Source organism: Oncorhynchus tshawytscha, linkage group LG07, assembly GCF_018296145.1.
Source record: "Oncorhynchus tshawytscha isolate Ot180627B linkage group LG07, Otsh_v2.0, whole genome shotgun sequence".
Taxonomy (NCBI): domain Eukaryota; kingdom Metazoa; phylum Chordata; class Actinopteri; order Salmoniformes; family Salmonidae; genus Oncorhynchus; species Oncorhynchus tshawytscha.
This window is the reverse complement of record NC_056435.1, coordinates 52,822,395-52,846,711: the sequence shown is the minus strand read 5'-3', so window position 1 is coordinate 52,846,711 and position 24,317 is coordinate 52,822,395. Positions and strand designations below refer to the sequence as shown.

At 44.4% G+C, this 24,317-nt stretch overlaps 1 protein-coding gene across 1 annotated transcript; it reads right to left on the bottom strand.

Annotated features, from left to right (window-relative positions):
* Nucleotides 1-3,699: 3,699 nt before the first annotated feature.
* LOC112254821 (green-sensitive opsin-like) lies at nt 3,700-6,049 on the bottom strand. Its single transcript, XM_024427708.2, has 5 exons — nt 5,605-6,049; nt 5,298-5,466; nt 4,997-5,162; nt 4,644-4,883; nt 3,700-4,416 (listed from the first exon to the last, which is right to left on the bottom strand). The coding sequence occupies exons 1-5, from the start codon at nt 5,966-5,968 to the stop codon at nt 4,315-4,317; spliced, it is 1,041 nt and encodes a 346-aa protein (XP_024283476.1). The 5' UTR covers nt 5,969-6,049; the 3' UTR covers nt 3,700-4,314.
* Between the last annotated feature and the right edge of the window lie 18,268 nt (nt 6,050-24,317).

Below are 24,317 nucleotides of genomic sequence, written 5' to 3'. Positions count from 1 at the left end.
GTTATACTCACAGACATCTTTCAAACAGTTTTAAAAACTTTAGAGTGTTTACTATCCAATACTAATAATAAAATGCATATACTATGCATATATATAAACTGAAACTGAGGAGCAGGCCGTTTACTTTAGGCACATTATTCATCCAAGCTACTCAATACTGCCCCCCAGCCATAAAAGGTTAACAAGAAGTGTATCTTTCATTTGCTGTATTGGACTTGTTAATGTGTGAAAGTTTCATATTTCTAAAAAATAGTTTTGAATTTCATGCGCTGCCTTTTCAGCGGAAGTTGAGGGGTTCCGCTAGCGGAACTTCTGCCCTAGAAAGGTTAATCCCAGTAAAAATTAGGATCATTTTAAGAATGTGAAATGTCAGAATAATAGTGGAGAGAATGATTTATTTCAGCTTTTATTTCTTTCATCACATTCCCAGCGGGTCCGATGTTTACATACACTCAATTAGTATTTGGTAGCATTGACTTTAAATTGTTTAATTTGGGTTAAAGATTTTGGGTAGTCTTCCACAAGCTTCCTGACAGAGCTGGTGTAACTGAGTCAGATTTGTAGGACTCTTTGCTTGCACACGCTTTTTCAGTTCTGCCCACAAGTTTTCTATAGGGTTGAGGTCAGGGCTTTGTGATGGCCACTCCAATACCTTGACTTTGTTGTCCTTAAGCCATGTTGCCACAACTTTGGAAGTATGCTTGGGATCATTGTCCATTTGGAAGAACCATTTGCGACCAAGCTTTAACTTCCTGAATGATGTCCTGAGATGTAGCTTCAATATATCCACATAAATGTCCTCCTCATGATGCCATCTATTTTGTGAAGTGCACCAGTCCCTCCTACAGCAGAGCACCCCCACAACATGATGCTGCCACCCCTGTGCTTCACGGTTCGGATGGTGTTCTTCGGCTTGCAAGCATCCCCCTTTTTCCTCCAAACGTAATGATGGTCATTATGGCCAAACAGTTCTATTTTTGTTTCATCAGACCAGAGGACATTTCTCCAAAAAGTATGATCTTTGTCCCCATGTGCAGTTGCAGACCATAGTCTGGCTTTTTTATGTCGGTTTTGGAGCAGTGGCTTCTTCCTTGCTGAGCAGCCTTTCAGGTTATGTCGATATAGGGCTTGTTTTACTGTGGATAAAGATACCTTTGTACCTGTTTCCTCCAGCATCTTCACAAGGTCCTTTGCTGTAGTTATGGGATTGATTTGCACTTTTCGCACCAAAGTACGTTCATCTCTAGGAGACAGAACGCGTCTCCTTCCTGAGCGTTATGACGGCTATGTGGTCCCATGGTGTTATACTTGCGTACTATTGTTTGTACAGATGAACGTGGTACCTTCACGAGTTTGGAAATTGGATGAACAAGACAAGTGGAGGTCTACAATTTTTTTTCTGAGGTCTTGGCTGATTTCCTTTGATTTTCCCATGATGTCAAGCAAAGAGGTACTGAGTTTGAAGATAGGCCTTGCTTAAAGGCACAGTCAATTTAGTGTAAACTTCTGACCCACTGGAATTGTGATACAGTGAATTATAAGTGAAATAATCTGTCTGTAAACAATTGTTGGAAAAATTACTTGTGTCAAGCACAAAGTACATGTCTTAACCGACTTACCAAAACTATAGTTTGTTAACCAGAAATTTGTGGAGTGGTTGAAAAATGAGTTTTAATGACTCCAACCTAAGTGTATGTAAACTTCTGACTTCAACTGTAAGTAAGCATTTTACTGTAATGTCTACTGCACCTGTTGTATTTGGAGCATGTGACAAATACAATTTGATTTGATATTAGGGCCTATTGAATTTATTTTAATTGACTGATTTCCTTATATGAACTGTAATTCAGTAAAATCTTTGGAATTGTTGCATGTTGCGTTTATATTTTTGTTCAGTGTAAGTTTTGCTAAAGGGAGGGCCACCGTTTTTATTTCAGAGAGTAACAATTTTCACCATGTAACCCTTTTTATAAATAACCTTTACTCCCTTGATCTATCCTCTGTTTTCTCCTATCACAGCCATTAAACTCTGTAACTGTTATAAAGTCACCATTGGCCTCATGGTGATATCCCTGAGTGGTTTGATTCCTCTTTAGCAACTCATTTACGAAGGACCCTGTATCTTTGTAGTGACTGGTTGTATTAATACACCATCCAAAATGTAATGAATAACTTCACCATGCTCAAAGGGATATTCAGTGTCTGCTTTTTTGTTTTTTACCCATCTACCAATAGGTGCCATTGGTCTTTGTGGTTGAATCTAAGTTCACTGCTCAACTGAAGGACCTTAATGAAAATTGTATGTGTGTGGTATAGAGATAATGTAGACATTCGAAAATCATGTTAAACACTATTATTGCACAAGGAGTGAGTCCATTCAACTTATGTAACTTGTTAAGCGCATTTTTACTTCTGAACTTATTTAGTCTTGCTATAACAATAGGGTTGAATATGTTTTGACTCAATACATTTTCAGATAATTTTTTATGAATTTGTAAAAATGTGTAAAAACATCATTCTAGTATGGTATTATGGGGTTTTGTGTGTAGGCAAGTAACAACAAATCCCTATTTTATCCATTTTTAATTCAGTCTGTAACACAGTAAAATGTGGAAAAACTCAAGGTGTGTGAATACTTTCTTGAGGCACTGTGTACTGTCCATAAGCTATGAGCTACTGTGTTCGTCTACAAACTATACATTTCCTTTGCCTGATGATTAGCAAGCAAAACAACAGCATAATCTAATTTCTTCTCGAATACTGCCAGGCATTGATGCAATCATGCAGCAGATTATATCCATGAACACAATAACAATTAATTTGCCGTCTTGCCTAACTCTAAGGGGAGAGTGGGGTAAGTTGAACCAAAGGTGAGTCACCCTTCTTTCTAGGGAACCATACACAAAATGTTGAATTTGACCAAATATTTAGGACGAGGTCATCATTTCATGGATTCTGTAAAGGAAGCAACCACATGGAAAAAGTGGTAAGCAAATTATGTCCAAAAAACAGATTTTCACCAAGTCAAATAAATTTGTGTTAGAGGTTTCATGATTGTTTGCATCTAAACCAAAGCAGATCATTTTAATATTGTTCTATATATCGGTTGGGGTCTCTATGAGCTTCAAAATGAGGTCCTAAACCTAGCATGGAAGTGCATACTAGTAGATGTGGGAGCTAATATAGTCACATTTTTGGCCTTCGGGTAAATTGAGCCATTGGCCATGGGGTAAGTGTTTTCATCCCAGCCATTATCGCTGAGATATGAGGTACTGTAGCAACAGGGCCTGGCCTACGTTATAAGTGTTTTAAAAATGTACAAAGTGTTTGTTAGGTGTAAACCTCTGTAACAATGTTATTGTGATTGGGTTGAATTGTGTTTGGGAAATAAATATAGATATGGTTACAAAAAGGTAGTGATAATATTTAATTAAGTTGAGAAATTTCTCGCGGCTAAAAAACTGCGAAGAGACCAATGTTTTTGGACAAGCTATGTCTTCAAAATTGTAATTTGTACATAAATCCTGATTATTTCCAGGGATACACAACATTATAAAATATATGTAGAAAACTGTGATTTTCCAATGGAGTGATGCTGAATGCAAAAAATGGCTCAACTCTCCCCTTACTACCCACTGGACATGAATGAAGGTAGGATTGGAAATCAGTTGTCAAATGAATATCACAACAACAAAGAAGTCTTTGTTATGCATGCATTTATTTATCTAGTACCACAATTGTTTGTTATTTATAAAATATTTACATTAAATGATGACACATGCCAGCAAAATAATTGCTATCCTCACAATAACATAAAAATACAATCTTGTGATCCAATCTCAACTTAATTGAGTGACACCGTGCAGAATGACACAGTGTTAGTGAAGAGAGGTTTTGCGTAATATCTCGTGTTCCTTATGAACTGTAGAAACTAGGTTGTGTCTTATTGTTGAGCTTGCCTTTAGATGTTACCATCGTAAATTATAGCCCTCCAGTTGGGAAGTTGTCTCTTGACTGAGGTGAGAGCAAAGAGAACAATAATTGTTTTTTTATTAGATGTCAGTACACTGCCCTGATTCTGTCACAACCTGCAGTAAACGTATAATAAAAACGGTTTACATCAGTTCATTTTAGGAATATATGCAGCAAAATGCAGTTCTTGAGTTTGTTATGGAGTCCAATTGCTACGAGTAAATTAAATAATCAGCACATAATGTCCAATTCGTAGAAGTCTTCAAAAACAGTCCATGTATTGTACAGAATTAGACAAAGGTAGAAATCAGAGGGCAGGAAGTGCATGATGAGGGAAAGTCTCTATGCAGGTCCCACAGAAGAAACTTCTGTCTTGCTTGCTGACACAGATGTCTCATCTTCTTCTGCTTTCATCCCTACAGCAGCCAGCATGCAGCCACGGAACTGGGAGGGAAAATAATGAAAAGCAATGAGCATAACACATTAAACAAACAATATAATATGTTGCTGCTAGGTCAAACTCAAAGAGTAAGTAGAAAATGTAAAACATGTATAAAGAATGAAAAGTAATGAGCATGACAAGTCAAAATACATTTAACAAAAAATCTATTCTAATGCTGCTAGGTCAAACTCAGTGTTCCAAGAAGAGAAAAAAAATGTCTGTTACCAACCTGTTTGTTCATCAGAACATAGATAATGGGGTTAAACAAAGCTGAGCTCTTGGAGAAGAAGGCAGGTATAGCCATGGACTGGGCACTGAAGGCAATTCCTTTGTTGAAGAAGATGTAGGCAGCAAGGCTGGCATAGGGGGTCCAGGCGATTATGAAACCACAAACCATCAGGACACACATACGTGTCACTTCCTTCTCAGCTTTCTGGGTAGATGCTGAGTCCTGCTGGGAAGCTGCAGCCTGAAAATTAAGATAATCAAGACATCAGAGTGGAGAACTATCCCCTACATTGTATACAATAACCACTATGTTGAACAGCTAGATAAATGTTGTTTGTGTAAAAAGCCGCTTACCGCCTTGACTGTGAGGACCAGGCTTCCATAAGTGAAGGCGATCAAACAGACTGGGATGATGAAGTGGCAGGTAAACATGTAGATCACATATGATTCATTGTTGAAGCCTTCGGCTAAGGTGTAGTAGTCAGGTCCACATGAGCATTGCATGCCCTCTGGGATGTACCTAAGATAAATAGAAATGCACAATATTATCATTGTGTATGAGTGAGTAGGATTGGTGGTGGATGGAGCATGACTTGAATAGCATGTGAATAACATTTTATGTTACTTTAATGTTTCTACACTGGTTACAGCTTACCTGGACCAGCCAACAAGTGGAGGAGCAGCACAAGCCAGAGCAGCTATCCAGGTGAATGCAACACCAGCACCAGCATGGGTGGAAGTGAACGTGAAGCTTCCCATGGGCTTGCAGACCACAATGTATCTCTCGACAGCCAGCACTACCAGAGACCACAGGGCAACCTCACCTGGGGAATGAAACCACAATCTGAAGTCATTTATTTCAAATCAAATTGATTTATTTCAGTTCTAACTTTGAGTACAGTACATTATTTTAAATCAGGTTAAACTGAAGTAGATTCCCTTGTATTTGTTTTATTTCTTACCTCCAAGTGTAGCCATGAAGCCCTCAATAGCACAGCCCAATGGTCCCCAGATGAAGTAACCATTGACAGCAGATGTGATGGTGATGGTGAATCCAAAGAGGACCATGATCATTCCAGCTGCAGCCAAGTTGACCAGGATGAAGTTAAGGGGTTGCCTTAGCTTCTTGTTTGTGGCTGTGACATACAGGGTCAGACCGTTGATGGGGAATCCAAAAGAGATCAGGAAGAATACATAGACAGCAAGACAATAGTATTGCCATGGAGGCGCCAAGTAGTACTGTTGGTATAGAAAAGGACTCCTTACAAGCCCAGTCCTGTTGGACATGGGGATGTAGAAGTTGCTTCCTTCCGTGCCGTTTTGCATCTTCGCTCAGTGGATATCCAACGAATGCAAGAGAAAGACAAGCTGAGATCTGATCTGGCTGTCAACCTTGCCTGTGCTAGGTTGTCCAGGTAGGGGGGTTTATATCATTTTGGGTCCCTATGTCATTGGGTCTAAAATTGGCTAAATTGGCTTAGGAACTAATTTGTTAATTGATCTTAACCTCAGATAAAGGAAAGGGCTTATTGTGACTAAATAATCTAATTAAACTAATTAAAGAATAAAGATTATCACACTGACCTAGTTTTATTTACACCTGCTAGCAACTACAGTGCCTTCAGAAAGCATTCATACACAATAACTTATTCCACATTTTATTGTACAACAGATGGAATTCTAAATAGATTACAAATAAAACAAATTCTCACCCATCCACACACAAGACCCCATAATGACAAAGTGAAAATAAGTTTTTTTTAAATGTCTGCTAATTTATTGAAAATAAAACAGATTGGGGTCACTTAGGAATGTCCTTGTTTTTGAAAGATAAGCAAATTTTCATCCATTAAAATAACATCAAATTGATAAGAAATATAGTGTAGATATTGTTTTTATGGAATATCTACTTAGGCGTACAGAGGCCCATCACTAGCAACCATCACTCCTGTGTTCCAATGACACATTTTGTTAGCTAATCCAAGTTTGTCATTTTAAAAGGCTAATTGATCATCAGAAAACCCTTTAGCACTTATGTTAGCACAGTTGAAAACTGTTCTGCTGATTAAAGAAGCAATAAAACTGGCCTTCATTAAACTAGTTGAGTATCTGGAGCATCAGCACATGTGGGTTCGAATTGCAGGCTCAAAATGGCTAGAAACAAATAACTTTCTTCTGAAACTCATCAGTCTATTCTTGTTCTGAAAAATGAAAGCCATTCTATGTGAGAAATTGCCAAGAAACTAAAGATCTCGTACAACACTGTGTACTACTCCCTTCACAGAACAGCGCAAACTGGCTTTAACCGGAATAGAAAGAGGAGTGTGGGGGTCCATGGTGCACAACTGAGCAGGAGGACAAGTACATTAGTGTTTAGTTTCAGAAATAGATGCCTCACAAGTCCTCAACTTTCAGCTTCAATAAATAGTACCCGCAAAACACCAGTCTCAACGTCAACAGTGAAGATGCAACTCCGGGATGCTGGCCTAGGCAGAGTTCCTCTGTCCAGTGTCTGTGTTATTTTGCCCATCATAATATTTTATTTTTATTGGCCAGTCTTAGATATGGCTTTGTCTTGCAACTCTGCCTACAAGGCCAGCATCCCGGAGTCGCCTCTTCACTGGGTGTCCAGGGTGTCACCCTTTCAAAGCATTTCATGGCTACAAATATGAGTACTACAGGGTGATAGTCATTTAGACAGGTTACCTTGGCATTGTTGGGAACAATAGTTATGTTTGAAACATGTAGGTATTACAGACTGTATCAGGGAGAGTTTGAAAATGTAATCTAAGACACTTGCCAGCTAGTCAGTGCATACTCTGATTACGTGTCCTTATAATTTGTCTGGCCCTGCGGCCTTGTGAATGTTAACCTGTTTAAAAGTCTTACATCAGCTACAGAGAGCGTGATCAAACAGTCGTCCGGAACAGCTGGTGCTCTCACCCATGGTTCAGCATTGCTTGCCTCAAATCAAGCATATAAGGCATTTAGCTTGTCTGGTAGGCTCCTGTCACTGGGCAGCTCATGGCTGGGCTTCCATTTGTAATCCGTGATAGTTCGCATGCCCTGCCATATTCAATAATGAGTGTCAGATACGGTTTAGTAGGATTCTATTTTCATCCTGTTTTGATGCTTTGCCTGTTTGATGGTTGTCGGAGGGCGTAGTGGGATTTCTTATAAGCGTAAGGGTTAGTGTCCCGCTCCTTGAAAGTGGCAGCTCTAGCCTTTAGCTCATTATGGATGTTTCCTGTAATCCATGGCTTCTGGTTGGAATATGTACATACGTTCACTGTGGGGGTGACGTCATAGATGCACTTATTAATGAATCAAATCAAAATCAAATCAAATTGTATTACTTCCGGCGCCGACAGAGATGGCCGCCTCGCTTCGCACCCTCAGAGCATGCGCAGACCAGCTGGCTGGTGTGTTTACGGACATATTCAATCAATCCCTATCCCAGTCTGTTGTTCCTACATGCTTCAAGAGGGCCACCATTGTTCCTGTTCCCAAGAAAGCTAAGGTAACTGAGCTAAACAACTACCGCCCCGTAGCACTCACTTCGGTCAACTTGAAATGCTTTGAGAGACTAGTCAAGGACCATATCACCTCCACCCTACCTGACACCCTAGACCCACTCCAATTTGCTTACCGCCCAAATAGGTCCACAAACGATGCAATCTCAACCACACTGCACACTGCCCTAACCCATCTGGACAAGAGGAATACCTATGTGAGAATGCTGTTCATCGACTACAGCTCGGCATTTAACACCATAGTGCCCTCCAAGCTTGTCATCAAGCTCGAGACCCTGGGTCTCAACCCCGCCCTGTGCAACTGGGTACTGGACTTCCTGACGGGCCGCCCCCAGGTGGTGAGGGTAGGCAACAACATTTCCACCCCGCTGATCCTCAACACTGGGGCCCCACAAGGGTGCGTTCTGAGCCCTCTCCTGTACTCCCTGTTCACCCACGACTGCGTGGCCACGCACGCCTCCAACTCAATCATCAAGTTTGCGGACGACACGACAGTGGTAGGCTTGATTACCAACAACGACGACACGGCCTACAGGGAGGAGGTGAGGGCCCTCGGAGTGTGGTGTCAGGAAAATAACCTCACACTCAACGTCAACAAAACTAAGGAGATGATTGTGGACTTCAGGAAACAGCAGAGGGAACACCCCCCTATCCACATCGATGGAACAGTAGTGGAGAGGGTAGTAAGTTTTAAGTTCCTCGGCGTACACATCACAGACAAACTGAATTGGTCCACCCACACAGACAGCATCGTGAAGAAGGCGCAGCAGCGCCTCTTCAACCTCAGGAGGCTGAAGAAATTCAGCTTGTCACCAAAAGCACTCACAAACTTCTACAGATGCACAATCGAGAGCATCCTGGCGGGCTGTATCACCGCCTGGTACGGCAACTGCTCCGCCCACAACCGTAAGGCTCTCCAGAGGGTAGTGAGGTCTGCACAACGCATCACCGGGGGCAAACTACCTGCCCTCCAGGACACCTACACCACCCGATGTCACAGGAAGGCCATAAAGATCATCAAGGACAACAACCACCCGAGCCACTGCCTGTTCACCTCGCTATCATCCAGAAGGTGAGGTCAGTACAGGTGCATCAAAGCTGGGACCGAGAGACTGTTAAACAGCCACCACTAACATTGAGTGGCTGCTGCCAACACACTGACTCAACTCCAGCCACTTTAATAATGGGAATTGATGGGAAATGATGTAAAATATATCACTAGCCACTTTAAACAATGCTACCTAACATAATGTTTACATACCCTACATTATTCATCTCATATGTATATATACATACTGTACTCTATATCATCTACTGCATCTTTATGTAATACATGTATCACTAGCCACTTTAACTATGCCACTTTGTTTACATACTCATCTCATATGTATATACTGCGCTCAATACCATCTACTGTATCTTGCCTATGCCGCTCTGTACCATGACTCATTCATATATCCTTATGTACATATTCTTTATCCCCTTACACTTGTGTCTATAAGGTAGTAGTTTTGGAATTGTTAGCTAGATTACTTTTTGGTTATTATTGCATTGTCGGAACTAGAAGCACAAGCATTTCGCTACACTCGCATTAATATCTGCTAACCATGTGTATGTGACAAATAACATTTGATTTGATTTGAGTATTTGCTTGTAAATAACAATCACGAGACTAGAGTTTTGGTAAGATTTACTAAATGGAGGACTAGGGAGAGCTTTGTTCGTCATCTGTGTGTGGAGCAAAGGTGATCTAGAGGTTTTTTCCCCCTTCTAGTTGCACAGGTGAAATGCTGGTAGAAATTTGTCAGAAGGATTTCAGTTTTCCTGCATTAAAATCACTAGGAGCGCTGGCTCTGGATGAGTATTTTCTTGTTGGCTTAGTGCAAGCATCAGTTTGTGGTGGTAAATAGACAGCTTCAAAAAATATAGATGAAATCGCTCTTAGTAAATGGTATGGTCTACAGCTTATCATGAGGTATTCTAACTCAGGCGAGCAGAACCTCGAGACTTCCTTAATATTAGAGATCAGACACCAGCTGTTAACTATAAAATAGAGTCACACACTATAATAAACTCCCAATAATTTATTGGATAAAACGCCAATGTTTCAGCATCACTGTGCCTTCTTCAGGGTAATGTCTTGAATGCTTGAACCAGCTTATGTAGACAAACCATGCAATTAGCTGTTGTTAACAAAGAGACACACAGCCCCGCCCTTGCATTTCCAAAACACTGCTGTTCTATCCTGCCTATGTATAAAAAAGAGATTTTATGAACTATGTCCTCGTTTAGCCACGACTCTGTGAATCATAGGATATTAGTTATTCAGGTCCAATTGAACGGAGCTTGTCTAGTTTGTTTTACAGTGATTGCAAATTTGCCAATAGAACAGAGGGTAGAGGCAGTTTACAGTGCCTTCAGAAAGTATTCACACCCCTTGACTTTTTTCACATTTTGTTGTGTTACAGCCTGAATTTAAAATGGATTACATTTAGATGTGTTACTGGCTAACACACAATACTCCATATTGTCAAACTAGAATTATGTGTTTACACTTTTTTTATTTAATAAAAAATGAAAAGCTGAAAATGTATCGAGTCAATACATATATTCAAATCCATTTATGGCAATACTAAATAAGTTCAGTAATAAGAATTTGCTTAACACGTCACATAATAAGTTGCATGGACTCACTCTGTGTGCAATAAGTGTTAAATGACTACCTCATCTCTGATCTCTAAGTCGAGCAGTGAATTTCAAACTGTTAATATAATTTAATTATGCCAATGTGCTTTCATCAATTGAAAGCCCTTCATCTATTTTATGAGAATTTGTAAGATTTCTTGTTTACATAAAATAGACGCAGACCAGTCTTTAAATAATAGGTAATAGAATTTATTCTCGGAGCACGCTACCACTCAAACACATGCATCAGTTTATATACAGATCATGACGTCATTTCACTGCCTTAACCGAACCCCCTCCTCTCGACCGGGACAAAGTAAGGTGAAAAGTTCATTCTAACTTACTAACACACTCCCAGATAACTTTTGACCCCTTAACATTATCGATCACCACTGAACTGACAGTTTTAATTAACAGAAACCCTAGGAATGCACTCACTGCCTTATCTAAAAACCCCAGAGCTAAGTTTCAGTTGGGTCAACCATAGGCTAACGACCTTATGTGTTTACGCAGTCCACAACCCATTTGTTCCTGCCCAGTTGTAATGGTGTTCATTAACATTTTATTACTCCTTGTCCTGTCACACAATTTCTTCTTATGAACTCATATTGTCTATTAAACATACAAGTTTAATAAGTTAAGTTTACCTAGATACAATTCTATTTAAAATGGGGATATTGTTTATTCATTTATCCATAATAAATCCATAATAAATTCAACAATCCACCCTGAAAATGACTAAACAATTCATACTTTCATGAAACACTAAAAGAAAACTTCAATGATATCCTAAGAATAAGACAAACCAATACACGTATGTACATAATCAACGCCCGTGACTGTTTTAACCTACATCAGAATCATAACACTTCTTATCAGGATTTTCGTTACAATCGTCATTTCAAAACAGTTCATACATTGAAATATGAATAACCTAAATCTCCTAAACATCAAATGTTGTCTCGTCTAACATAGGCTCCTCATAATTAAAAGAACCGGATTCCTCCACTGGAACCGGGGTACTGTATTCATCATTCCACTGGTCAGAGCTTAGAATGGGTCCATATCTCACCATCTGAATCGTCATTGATTTCTCCAGAGTCCTGGAAATGAGAACTTTCACGCACGGAATCAGAACACATCCGCACAAGACCAACACAGTCACACAGTTGAAGGTAGCCCATAACACAGTAATCACAACATTTTTCCATCTTCCAAACACACTCTCAACCCAATTAGCCAAAGAAGTATCCACCCCTGAGTTCACTGCCAACTCTTGAGCTAGGGTGTGTAAACCAGCCAAGGCCTTGGTCACCGATCCACCCGGAGCTGTATTATTAGGGATGAATGTACAGCACATCGACCCAAACAGCATGCAAACCCCACCATTTTCTGCCAATAACATATCTAGCGCGATTCTATTCTGCCAAGCCATTAGTCTGGTGGCTTCGGTCTGTTCTGCTAATCCTTTTATTGCATCTCTAGTATAATTGATGAAGCGCTGTTGATTATAATAGATATAATTGATCCAATCCACATTCTTGTTGAGAGTGGACCACCAAAAAATACTTGACTCTAATCCTGCCCAGATCTGATTTCTAGCCTTAAACTCGTCTGGCACCCCTCGTGGAACCCCTATGTAATCAATATAAATTCTCTCATCAAAAGACCCAGACGGAATACTTCGTCTCTCCCGTGTAGCCAACTTCATGTCATGGTGTCGAATGAGTGTAAAAGGCATTCCCAAATGTACCAATGCACATATCCCTGTCCAATTAGCAGGTAAAATCGGCCACAACGTCATTCCCCCACACAACCACCAGATATCAGCCCTGGGCATCCTTATCTTACTGAAATCCCCAGAACTCAACCATCCTGCCTAATTACTAAGCACCCCATCAGTAGTAATATTCTCTGTCACATTGCAGGTACTGACTTCCCCTACATATTTCCCATAAGCACTATACCGGGCCAGACAGTAATAATCTCCTCTTGTCACTGTGAAAGGAGGAAGCCTAGATTTCAGAGGAACATGTGGATATAAATAGTGCAAATCCACACAACTGTTGTTATCTGGCCTTCCTGCTTTCATGAATAGCTTTACTATACAGGCCATTCCCTTAGGTGAATTAATTCCATTTAATGGAAAAGGGATAGTTGTCAACTGAGGTTTTGCAGTTGCACAAGCTGTTACGACTAGGAGTGGTGGGTGGAATCAGGCGCAGAGAGCAGGGTTCAGTCTTTCTTTTCAAATTTATTCCCCAGCGCAACAAAACAGTCACGCCAACACACAGGGCGTATATAAGTTGCCAGTCCAAACAACAGGACAAAATAGTCCGGAGAATAAATACACTAATAAATCACACCGTCAAACACAGAGTAACAAAAACAAGCCCGCACAAATACCCAGCGGGCCTAGTGCCCTTAAATACCCTACAAACAAACCCTAATACAAAACAGGTGTAACCAATTACCCAATAACCCAAAACAAACGGAAAGGGAATCGATGGCAGCTAATAGGCCGGCGACGACGACCGCCGAGCACCGCCCGAACAGGAAGAAGCACCATCTTCAGCGAGGTTCGTGACAGTACCCCCCCTGACGCGCGGCTCCCGCAGTGCGCCGACCCGGCCTCGAGGACGACCCGGAGGACGAGGCGCAGGGCGATCCGGGTGGAGGCGATGGAAATCCCTCGAGAGGGAAGGATCTAAAATGTCCCTCCCGGTACCCAGCACCTCTCCTCCGGACCGTACCCCTCCCAGTCCACGAGGTACTGCAGGCCCCTCACCCGGCGTCTCGAGTCCAGAATAGCTCGTACTGTGTACGCCGGGGACCCTCGATGTCCAGAGGGGTGGAGGGACCTCCGGTACCTCACTGTCTTGTAGGGGACCAGCTACCACCGGCCTGAGGAGAGACACATGAAACGAGGGGTTAATACGATAATAAGAGGGAAGTTGCAATCTATATCACACCTCGTTTATCCTCCTCAGGACTTTAAATGGCCCCACACACTGCGGCCCCAGCTTCCGGCAGGGCAGGCGGAGGGGCAGGTTTCGGGTCGAGAACCAGACCCTGTCCCCTGGTGCGAACACCGGGGCCTCGCTGCGGTGGCGGTCAGCGTCTCTCTTCTGCCGTTCACTGGCCTGCCTGAGAGAATCCTGGACTGCCCGCCAGGTCTCTCTAGAGCGCTGTACCCACTCCTCCACCACAGGAGCCTCGGTCTGACTCTGATGCCACGGAGCCAGGACCGGCTGGTAGCCCAGTACGCATTCGAATGGCGACATATTCGTGGACGAATGCCGAAGAGAGTTCTGGGCTAACTCTGCCCACGGGAAGTACCTCGCCCATTCTCCTGGCCGGTCCTGGCAATACGACCTCAGAAACCTGCCCACTTCCTGGTTTACTCTCTCCACCTGCCCATTACTTTTGGGGTGATAACCAGAGGTAAGGCTGACTGAGATCCCCAGACGCTCCATAAACGCCTTCCAAACCCGAGACGTGAACTGGGGACCCCGATCGGAGACGATATCCTCTGGAACCCCATAGTGCCGGAAGACGTGGGTAAATAGAGCTTCTGCAGTCTGTAGGGCCGTAGGGAGACCAGGCAATGGGAGGAGACGGCAGGACTTAGAGAACCGATCCACAACGACCAGAACGGTAGTGTTCCCCTGAGATGGGGGAAGATCAGTAAGGAAATCTACCGAGAGATGGGACCATGGCCGTTGTGGAACCGGGAGGGGCTGTAACTTCCCCCTAGGAAGGTGCCTAGGAGCCTTACTCTGGGCGCATACCGAACAGGAAGAGACATAGAGCCTCACATCCTTAGCTAAGGTGGGCCACCAGTATTTCCCCCTAAGACCCCGCACCGTCCTATCAATCCCCGGATGACCCGCAGACGGTAGTTTGTGGGCCCACCGAATCAACTTATCACGGACACCAAGCGGTACGTACCTTCTACCAGTCGGACACTGTGTAGGCGCAGGTTCAACCCTCAACGCCCGCTCGATGTCCGTGTCCACCTCCCATACCACTGGGGCCACCAGCCGAGAGGCTGGAAGGATGGGAGTGGGTTCGATGGACCGGTCCTCGGTGTCATAGAGACGGGACAGCGCGTCGGCCTTAGTGTTGAGGGAACCTGGTCTGTAAGAGATCGTAAATCTAAAACGTGTAAAGAACATGGCCCACCTAGCCTGACGCGGATTCAGTCTCCTCGCTGCTCGAATATACTCCAAATTACGGTGGTCAGTCCAGATGAGAAAAGGGTGTTTAGCCCCCTCTAGCCAGTGTCTCCACACCTTCAGGGGTTTTACCATAGCTAGTAACTCCCGGTCCCCCACATCATAGTTCCGCTCCGCCGAACCCAGCTTCTTAGAAAAGAAAGCGCAGGGACGGAGCTTCGGTGGCGTGCCCGAGCGCTGAGACAGCACGGCTCCAACCCCAGCCTCGGACGCATCCACCTCCACTATGAATGCTAACGAAGAGTCCGGATGCGCCAACACGGGAGCCCCAGTGAACAGTGCCTTCAACTGGTTGAAGGCTCCATCAGCCTCTGCTGACCGCCGCAAACGCACCGGCCCCCCCTTCAGCAGTGAGGTAATGGGCGCCGCTACTTGGCCAAAACCCCGGATAAACTTCCGGTAGTAATTGGCAAACCCTAAAAACCGCTGCACCTCCTTTACCGTGGTCGGAGTCGGCCAATTACGCACAGCGTTAACGCGGTCACACTCCATCATCATCCCCGAGCTGGAAATGCGAGAACCCAGGAAGGAAACGGCTGGTTTGGAGAACACACATTTCTCAGCCTTGACGTATAGGTCATGCTCCAGCAGTCGCCCAAGAACCCTGCGCACCAGGGAAACATGCGCGGCGCGTGTGGTAGAATAAATCAAGAGGTCATCAATATAGACTACCACCCCCTGCCCGTGCAAGTCCTTGAGAATCTCATCTACAAAGGATTGGAAGACGGCTGGAGCATTCTTCAACCCATACGGCATGACGAGGTACTCATAGTGGCCTGATGTGGTACTAAACGCTGTTTTCCACTCGTCTCCTCCCCGAATACGCACCAGATTATACGCGCTCCTGAGGTCCAGTTTTGTGAAGAAACGCGCTCCGTGGAATGATTCCACCGCCGTAGCAATGAGAGGTAGCGGATAACTAAAACCCACTGTGATCGAATTGAGACCTCGATAATCAATGCACGGACGCAGACCTCCCTCCTTTTTCCTCACAAAAAAAGAAACTCGAGGAGACGGGTGACATGGAGGGCCGAATGTACCCCTGTCTCAGAGCTTCCGTGACATATGTTTCCATAGCCAGCGTCTTCTCCTGTGACAGTGGGTACACATGACTCCGGGCAAGTGCAGCGTTCTCCTGGAGGTTTATCACGCAATCCCACCGTCGATGGGGTGGTAATTTGGTCGCCCTCTTCTTACTAAAAGCGATAGCCAAATCGGCATATTCTGGGGGAATGCGCACGGTGGAAACCTGGTCTGGACTCTCCACCGTCGTGGCACCGATGGAAACTCCTATACACCTCTCTGAACACTCGTCTGACCACCCATTAAGAGCCCCCTGTTTCCAGGAAATAAGGGGATTGTGAATAGCCAGCCAGGGAACCCCCAACACCACCGGAAACCCAGGTGAATCAATAAGGTAGAAACTGATCCTCTCCCTATGAATCCCCTGCGTTACCATGTCCAGCGGAATCGCGGCCTCCCTGACCAGCCCTGACCCTAACGGTCGGCTATCTAAGGAGTGCACGGGGACAGGTGGGTCTATCTGCACGGAATACCCAATTTACGGGCTAGTCCACGATCCATAAAACTCCCAGCTGTGCCTGAATCGACTAGCGCCTTATGCTGAAGAGAGGGGAAAAACGCAGGATTTTTTTTTTTTACAAAAACATGTGACCAACAGGGAGCTCTGGGTGAGTTTGGTGCTTACTCACCTGGGGTGGCCGAGGAGTGTTCCGCCGACCATCTCGACTCCCAGAGGGACTCCACCAACACCGGTCCGAAGTGTGTCCTCTCCGTCCACAATAGGAGCAGGAGGAGCCCCCTCTGGTCCCCCTAGATGCAGCTCCTCCCAACTCCATCGGAGTGGGAGTGGGAGAGCTGGAAGGTGGAATTAACAGGACCCCTTCTGAACGCCCGCGGGCAGCTAGCAGGTTGTCCAATCGAATAGACATGTCTATTAGTTCATCCAGGGAGAGAGTTGTGTCCCTGCAAGCTAGCTCCCGGCGGACGTCCTCCCGGAGACTACACCGGTAATGGTCCATCAGGGCCCTGTTATTCCACCCAGCACCAGCAGCTAGGGTCCTAAACTCCAACGTGAAGTCCTGTGTGCTCCTCGTCTCCTGTCTGAGGTGGAACAGTCGCTCACCCGTCGCTTTACCCTCTGGTGGATGATCGAACACAGCTCGGAAACGGCGGGTGAACTCCAGGTAGTTGTCCCGAGCCGAGTCTGGACTGTTCCAGACCGCGTTAGCCCAGTCCAGGGCCCTGCCCATTAAACAGGAGACGGGGAGGCTCACACTCTCCTCACCCGAAGGAGCCGGACGCACGGTAGCTAGGTAGAGCTCTAGCTGGAGCAAAAATCCCTGGCACCCAGCCGCCGCTCCATTGTACTCCCTCGGGGGGGAGAGACGCAGTGCGCCGGACCCAGAGGACGACGTAGGTGGAGTAGGTGGTGTCGGCAGTGGGGGAGCTGGGGTAGACGTTGGTAGACCACTCCTCTCCCATCGTTCCATCCTCTCCATCATCTGGTCCATCGCGGTACCAATCCGATGGAGGACCGCTGTGTGGTGATGGACGCGCTCCTCCATAGTAGGGAGAGGGGTGGTCGCTGCTCCTGCTGATTCCATTTCTGTTGGTGCGGGCTTCTGTTACGATCGACTAGGAGTGGTGGGTGGAATCAGGCGCAGAGAGCAGGGTTCAGTCTTTCTTTTCAAATGTATTCCCCAGCGCAACAAAACAGTCACGCCAACACAGAGGGCGTATATACGTTGCCTGTCCAAACAACAGGACAAAATAGTCCAGAGAATAAATACACAAATAAATCACACCATCAAACACAGAGTAACAAAAACAAGCCCGCACAAATACCCAGCGGGCCTAGTGCCCTTAAATACCCTACAAACAAACCTAATACAAAACAGGTGTAACCAATTACCCAATAACCCAAAACAAACAGAAAGGGAATCGATGGCAGCTAATAGGCCGGCGACGACGACCGCCGAGCACCGCCCGAACAGGAAGAGGCACCATCTTCGGCAAGGTTCGTGACACAAGCATAGCATTCGTCTTTAGCTACTGATCTGGCCGTATATTGAATCCACTCGAACCAGAGGTTGGAATCTCTAAACCCAGTCTCCAACTCTATCACCTCTTTAAAGTCTTTTGTCTCAACTATTTGCACTGGTCCTTGGCCCTGGATGATTATACTAGGAATAACGGTTGTATTAGGTAGACTGATTAAATTCCGGCTGCCAATAGGATCCTTCCCAGCTTTTACCTCTGTGACCTGGAATGGTACTATAGTATCGGATAAAGACTGATCAAAACCAACATACCATAATCCTAGATCCTGGATCTTTACAGTTTTAATGGTAATTCGTACCTTTATACAATACCACCCCTGTTCCGGAAAACAACTCAAAACTCCCACCTTTACCAAACTCCATCTGTTCCCATATTGAGTGTGTGGGTTGACATAGCCACCCTTCCCAGTGTGAGCTATGACCTGACTCCATGAATTACACAGTGATTTGCACAAATACCTTCCCCAGTGAACCATTGTTATAGACTGCCAAGGAGTGAAAGACCCCAATTGGTCTATATAGAACTCAACTGAGATATCCTTCCCCAACTCCACTTTCACTACCTTACTCTTCAGTTTTAGTGACCTTTTAAAATGCTTTGGTAAAATCGAATTTCCCTCCTCTATCATATGAATTACCCTTTTTAGCCTCCTCGGGGGGTTCATGGCATATCAGGAACATGGCTCCCACAACCATACAGCTCAGGATGGCCAGCCCACCTATACAGCCCCACCCTCTCCTAGAGAACACATCACCAGCAAGAGGCCAAAACACACCTCCACTTCTATGAACGCTCATAGCGGGGAAAGGTCGGGTATAAGGGAAGTCTTCAGTAGGAGTGTAACCCCCGTATCCTGTTGATACAGTTCTGCTCCTACCCCTATGATTGTTCGCCAGTATCAGTGTGTCCTACCCTCTTACAATGGGTGATGTGCACCCAGGTTGCTCTTTCAGCTATCCTCACCGCGAAGGCAGTCACCAGGAGTACTTGGTATGGCCCCTCCCACCGTGGCTGCTTCCAGTTTTTTCTCTTTAGTGATTGGACCCAAACCCAGTCTCCTGGTTGAATCTGGTTTGCCACCTCCTTCTGTAGTTCTCCTGTTGGGCATAAAACCTTTGATATACGGGTATGGTTAATAAACAACCTTTTCATGTGATCAACCATACTGCTTTCCACTCCTATATCTGCTTGTTCCAATCGTCCTAATTGGGGCATCCCTCCCTATCAGGGGTTATCCCTCCCTATCAGGGGTTATCCTAATAGTCATCAACACTATAGGCAAGCATTTTACCCAGTTCAGCCCAGTACTTAGGTGTGTTTTTCTTAATCTATTTTTTACAGATTGATTCATGCGCTCAATAAGGCCCGAGCTCTGTGGATGATAAGAACAATGTTTCTTCATGTTTATATTCAATTTCTGTCCTATATTATCAATTACTTGATTAGAAAAATGGGAACCATTGTCGCTATAGATAGTTTCTGGCAGTCCAAATCTCGGGATAATCTCCTGACATAATGCTCTAGCCACTGTTTTGCATCTGCTGAGGATGTAGGAAACGCCTCTATCCATTTGGTGTATTTATCAATAATTGTTAAACACCACTTCTTATTTTCATTTTTAGTTAATTCAATGAAGTCCATTTCCAATTGTTGGAATGGGTACTTAGCTGCAGGGTATGCACCCTGTGGTGCCCTTACTTTACCTTGGTGATTACTCTGTGCGCATATAACACAACGTGAACAAAAGTTTTTAAAATAGTTAGTTATTCCATATGCTTCAAAGTGTTGTCTAACTAAACCTATCATACCCCCTGTTGATACATGGCTTTGCCCATGTAACAATATAGCAACATATTTAAATAGTGACTGAGGTAAAATAGGTAGTTCCTCTTTGTGCCAGACTCCTCCTTTATCAACGGCTCCCATTTTGACCCATCTAGCCATTTCTTTAATGGGGCTCCAAGCTGACTTTCCCTCAGTATCTCTGTGTCAATATTAACTTCCTCCTTTAAGTGTGAGTCTGTATGTGTGTATAGTTTTTCACCCGCTTTCTTAGCTTCCTCATCTGCCCGTCTATTACCAATGCTAATGCTATCCATTCCTTTAGTATGTGCCTCGCATTTACATATTGCTACTTTCTTTGGTTGCAAAACTGCCTCCAGTAAATCCAAAATTAACTGCGCATGGTTAATAGGTTTTCCCGCTGTGGTAACCATGCCTCTGTTTCTCCATTGAGCTGCAAATACATGGACCGTATTAAAAGCATAAGCACTATCAGTGTGTATTGTTATACATGTACCCTTTCCCAAATCACAAGCCCTGGTTAGAGCAATACGTTTGGCTTGTTGAGCGGAGTAATTCTTGGGCAAAGCTCCAGCTTCAAGCACCTTAGTGAGAGTCACTACTGCATAACCAGTGGCATTTGAGCCATCTGGGTTCTTCCTAGAAGACCCATCTACAAACATAGTTATTTCAGCATCTGGCAAAGGCAAATCAGTTAGATCAGGTCTGGGGAGAACCACTTTCTCTGTCTCAGCTACACAGTCATGAGGACTCCCATCGGTGGCTATAGGGATCAGACTGAATGGATTCAAAGTAGTACAACGCTCAATTGTTAGGTTTGGCATATTTAACAGAAAATCATACAAGACAAATGTCTTGCTGGTGACATATACGCCATTTTATGTTCTAATAACAAAATTGAGACCCTCAATGTCAAATCATGGTATAGTACTACAGAGGCAGAGTCCTCCACAGCCTGTGCTGCAGCCACCACTGACTGCAAACACAGGGGCATTGCTTGTGCCACCTCATCAAGACGGGAGGAATAATAGGCCACCGGCTTATTCTTCCCTCCGTGTCTCTGAGTCAACACTGATGTCATGAACCCCTCCCTGCAATCCACAGTCTGTGTGAATTCTCGGTCATACCTAGCGAATGCCAGAACAGTGTCAGATATCAATAGCTGTTTAATAGCCACAAACTGTTTCTCTGCCTCCTTAGTCCATACAATTTAATCTTTTGCTGCCATAGCCTTACCATAGATCAAATTACTAAGCAACCCTATATGCAATGCAAAATGCGGGACCCACGCCCTACAATAGTTAATCATTCCTAAGAAACTCATCATTTGTTTCTTATCAAGTGGTTTGGGTGCTTCTAGAATGGCTGTCTTCCGGGTTGAATTAAGTGTTCTCCCTTCCTGAGTTATGGTGTGTCCTAAATAGATAACTTGCTCCTGCCAGAGCTGTAACTTCCTCTTATTAACTTTGTGACCTTGGTCTGCTAAGAAGTGAAACAGAGCAAGAGTATCCTCCTTACAGGCCTCCAGTGAAGAATTTGACAACAAAATATCATCAACATATATTAAAATTTGACTTCCCTGGGGAGGGTTGAACTTTCCAAGATTCCTAGTAATAGCCTGACTGTAGATAGTGGGACTTTCCAAATAACCTTGAACTAGTCTGCTCTAAGTCCATTTTTGGCCCAAAAAGGTGAACCCGAACCACCCCTGGCTGTCTGGATGTAACGGAATACTAAAGAAAGCATTAGCAAGGTCTATCACAGTAAAGGAAGCATTCTCAGGCCTCAGCTGGTTTAACAGAGTATGCGGATCTGGAACACAAGGTGTTCTTGGTATCACACTGTTATTGACCCCCTGTAGGTCCATTACCATCCTCCAGTCCGTGCTAGGGAATGCCTTCTTTACTGGAAAAAGAGGAGAGTTACAGAACGCTTCATCCCCCGGTATGATAACCCCTCCCTTTCTTAACTGTTCAAAAGAGGGTGTTATTCCTTTAATCGCTTCTGGCTTTAATGGGTATTGTTTTTGGTAAGGTCTATAATTTGATTTTGGGACAACTTGAACCGGAATTACTCCTTTAATCAATCCTACATCCCCGGGACCCTGTGACCACAGATACTCGGGTACTCCTTTCAAATCTTCCTCCTGTTCTTCTGTCAATAGGTATCCTGCCTCTCAGAAAATCCCCCCACCCTCACTAATGTGCACAGTGGGGGCACAGTTTGCTCTCCAGTTTAACCTGCGTCTGTACCTATCTGTGGATGGGCTATGTTGAACACCTCCCTCCCCTGTTACCCAGTCTGTTAGTCTTTTCCCCTCTGTCACCCAATATCCCATATTTTTCCATTGCCCAGAAGGTTCTCCAGCTAAAGACACATGGGGGCTCCCTTTTTCTCTGTATAGAGTCTGTATATGAGCAGGCAGTTCCACCTCCACCGCCGCACGAGCAGAGACATAATGAAACCATTTCAGACCAATTGTTCGCTCAGCTGTACCTAGAAGTGCCTTCTCATATACCAGGTCGGGGCCGGGGTGTCTGTTATACCACAATGTACAGTGCAAGTCATCTGGAGACTTTTTAGTGGGTCCTGATATTACATCATCTGTCAGTTTCAACAATGCTTTAGGTATGTCTGTTAGGCCTCCTCTCAATAAATCTTGACTATACCAGTAATGTGAATCTCCTTCCCCACAGATTACCATGTTATTCTTAACAACCTGGGCTTTCATACCTCTGTCTGTAGGTGTTATAGCTATGTTCAAGAGTTTCATTACATCTCTCCCCAGTAGATTCACAGGACACAGTTTTGATATCAGAATTGGGACTGTCGCCTCCCCCTCAGTCCTTTCATGTCTGAGAGTTATGGGAGTCTTTCTACACAATGATGGCCTGACGCGGAACGTACAATTATCTTATTCCCCGAAACTGGAATCCCTTTTGGTGCATCCTCACTGCATATAGCTGTCCTACATGCTCCCGTATCACACAGAAATGTAATTATTTTTCCCATGACCATCAGTGTTAAAACGGGCTTTTCTTCTAGAGCGAGAGCTAGGTCTGCTGTGGCCAATTCAAACACCTCCATTTCCGCGTCTGTTTTATCTATACCGTCAAGGTCAGAATTTTTTTCACTATAATCACTGTCATTTTCCTCATACCAGTCCACCATCTCCTTCGTGACTATTTTAGCATTATCAGTCTCTAGTCATGATTTATCATTGTCGCTGCCCGTCTCAGATTTAGTGCGCCTCTGCTCCTTTAATTTTTTCCCCCTTTTACCCTGTGATTTCTGCTTACAGTTGCGGCTTTGATGTCCCTTTTTATCACAATGGTAACATGGGGCTTCGCATTCTCTGGCGAAATGTCCATCTCGTCGACAGTATCAGTTCAGCTGGCTATTTTCTCCGTTTCCCCCTCCTGTCGCTCTGTCTTCTAACACTGCCATCAAGAACTCATCTTTCCTATTTTCTCTTTTTCTTTTTTCTGCCTGTCCGCCCACTAAATTCTTTTTCACCTCCTTACTGACTTCGACGAGCATTCCAGTTAAAAAGGCTATTTTTAGCTGTTGATGATAAGGGGTATTTTGATCCCCCCCGGGGGCTGGTTCTGGCGTACCACTGTTGGCATTAAATACATCTTTTAAACGTTCTAGGTACTGACTGACTGTCTCATTTTCTCCCTGGCTACATTCAATTACCTTAGAAAAATCGGCGTGTCGGTGGTAATGTTCTGTTAGGTTAGCACATAATTCTGTAATTTTTGCTCTGAATGGCTCTCCAGGTCCAGCGCTCCACTGTATAATGTCCCCATAATTCCCCGTTGGCACCCAGGCCCCGCGCACAGCAAACCAATCCTTTCCCACTATGGTTCTAACTGCTCTTTCCACCTCCCCTGTGTTTAGCCTGAAACTGGACGCTAGTCCATTCAGATCTCTCTCAAAACCTGCCATTCCTGTCTTCTGGTGGGGGATACCTTCTACTGCCTTTTCTACGTCTCTCTGCGTCCAAGGTCTATAGACCCGAACAATAGGCTCATGATCTCCCTCCCCCGCCTGGGGATTGGGTAACTCTATAAGGGGGTACAGATCCTCTCTTTCTACACTTTCATTTTCCCCTTTATTATGCTGGAAAACTCTCCTAGGCTTCGGTGTATTTTTCTCTCCTATTTCGGAGGTTTTTCTAATCAGCCCTGATCGGTTATGATTCGGTGAATGTGTCTGATATTCTCCCCTCTCCGATCTATCTGTCTCCTTCACTGCCTGAGCCTCTGTCCAGACTCTCTCCAATTTCTGTTCCCTCTCTTTACCTCTAACACTGGCCTCCCATCATCC

Excerpts from the sequence above, each read along its gene's own strand:
- LOC112254821 (XM_024427708.2), bottom strand. The coding sequence starts at position 5,968 with ATGCAAAACGGCACGGAAGGAAGCAACTTCTACATCCCCATGTCCAAC. Across the intron at positions 5,163-5,297 it reads CCACTTGTTGGCTGGTCCAG|GTACATCCCAGAGGGCATGC; the intron begins GTAAGCTGTAAC and ends TATTTATCTTAG. Across the intron at positions 4,884-4,996 it reads TGGTCCTCACAGTCAAGGCG|GCTGCAGCTTCCCAGCAGGA; the intron begins GTAAGCGGCTTT and ends CTTAATTTTCAG.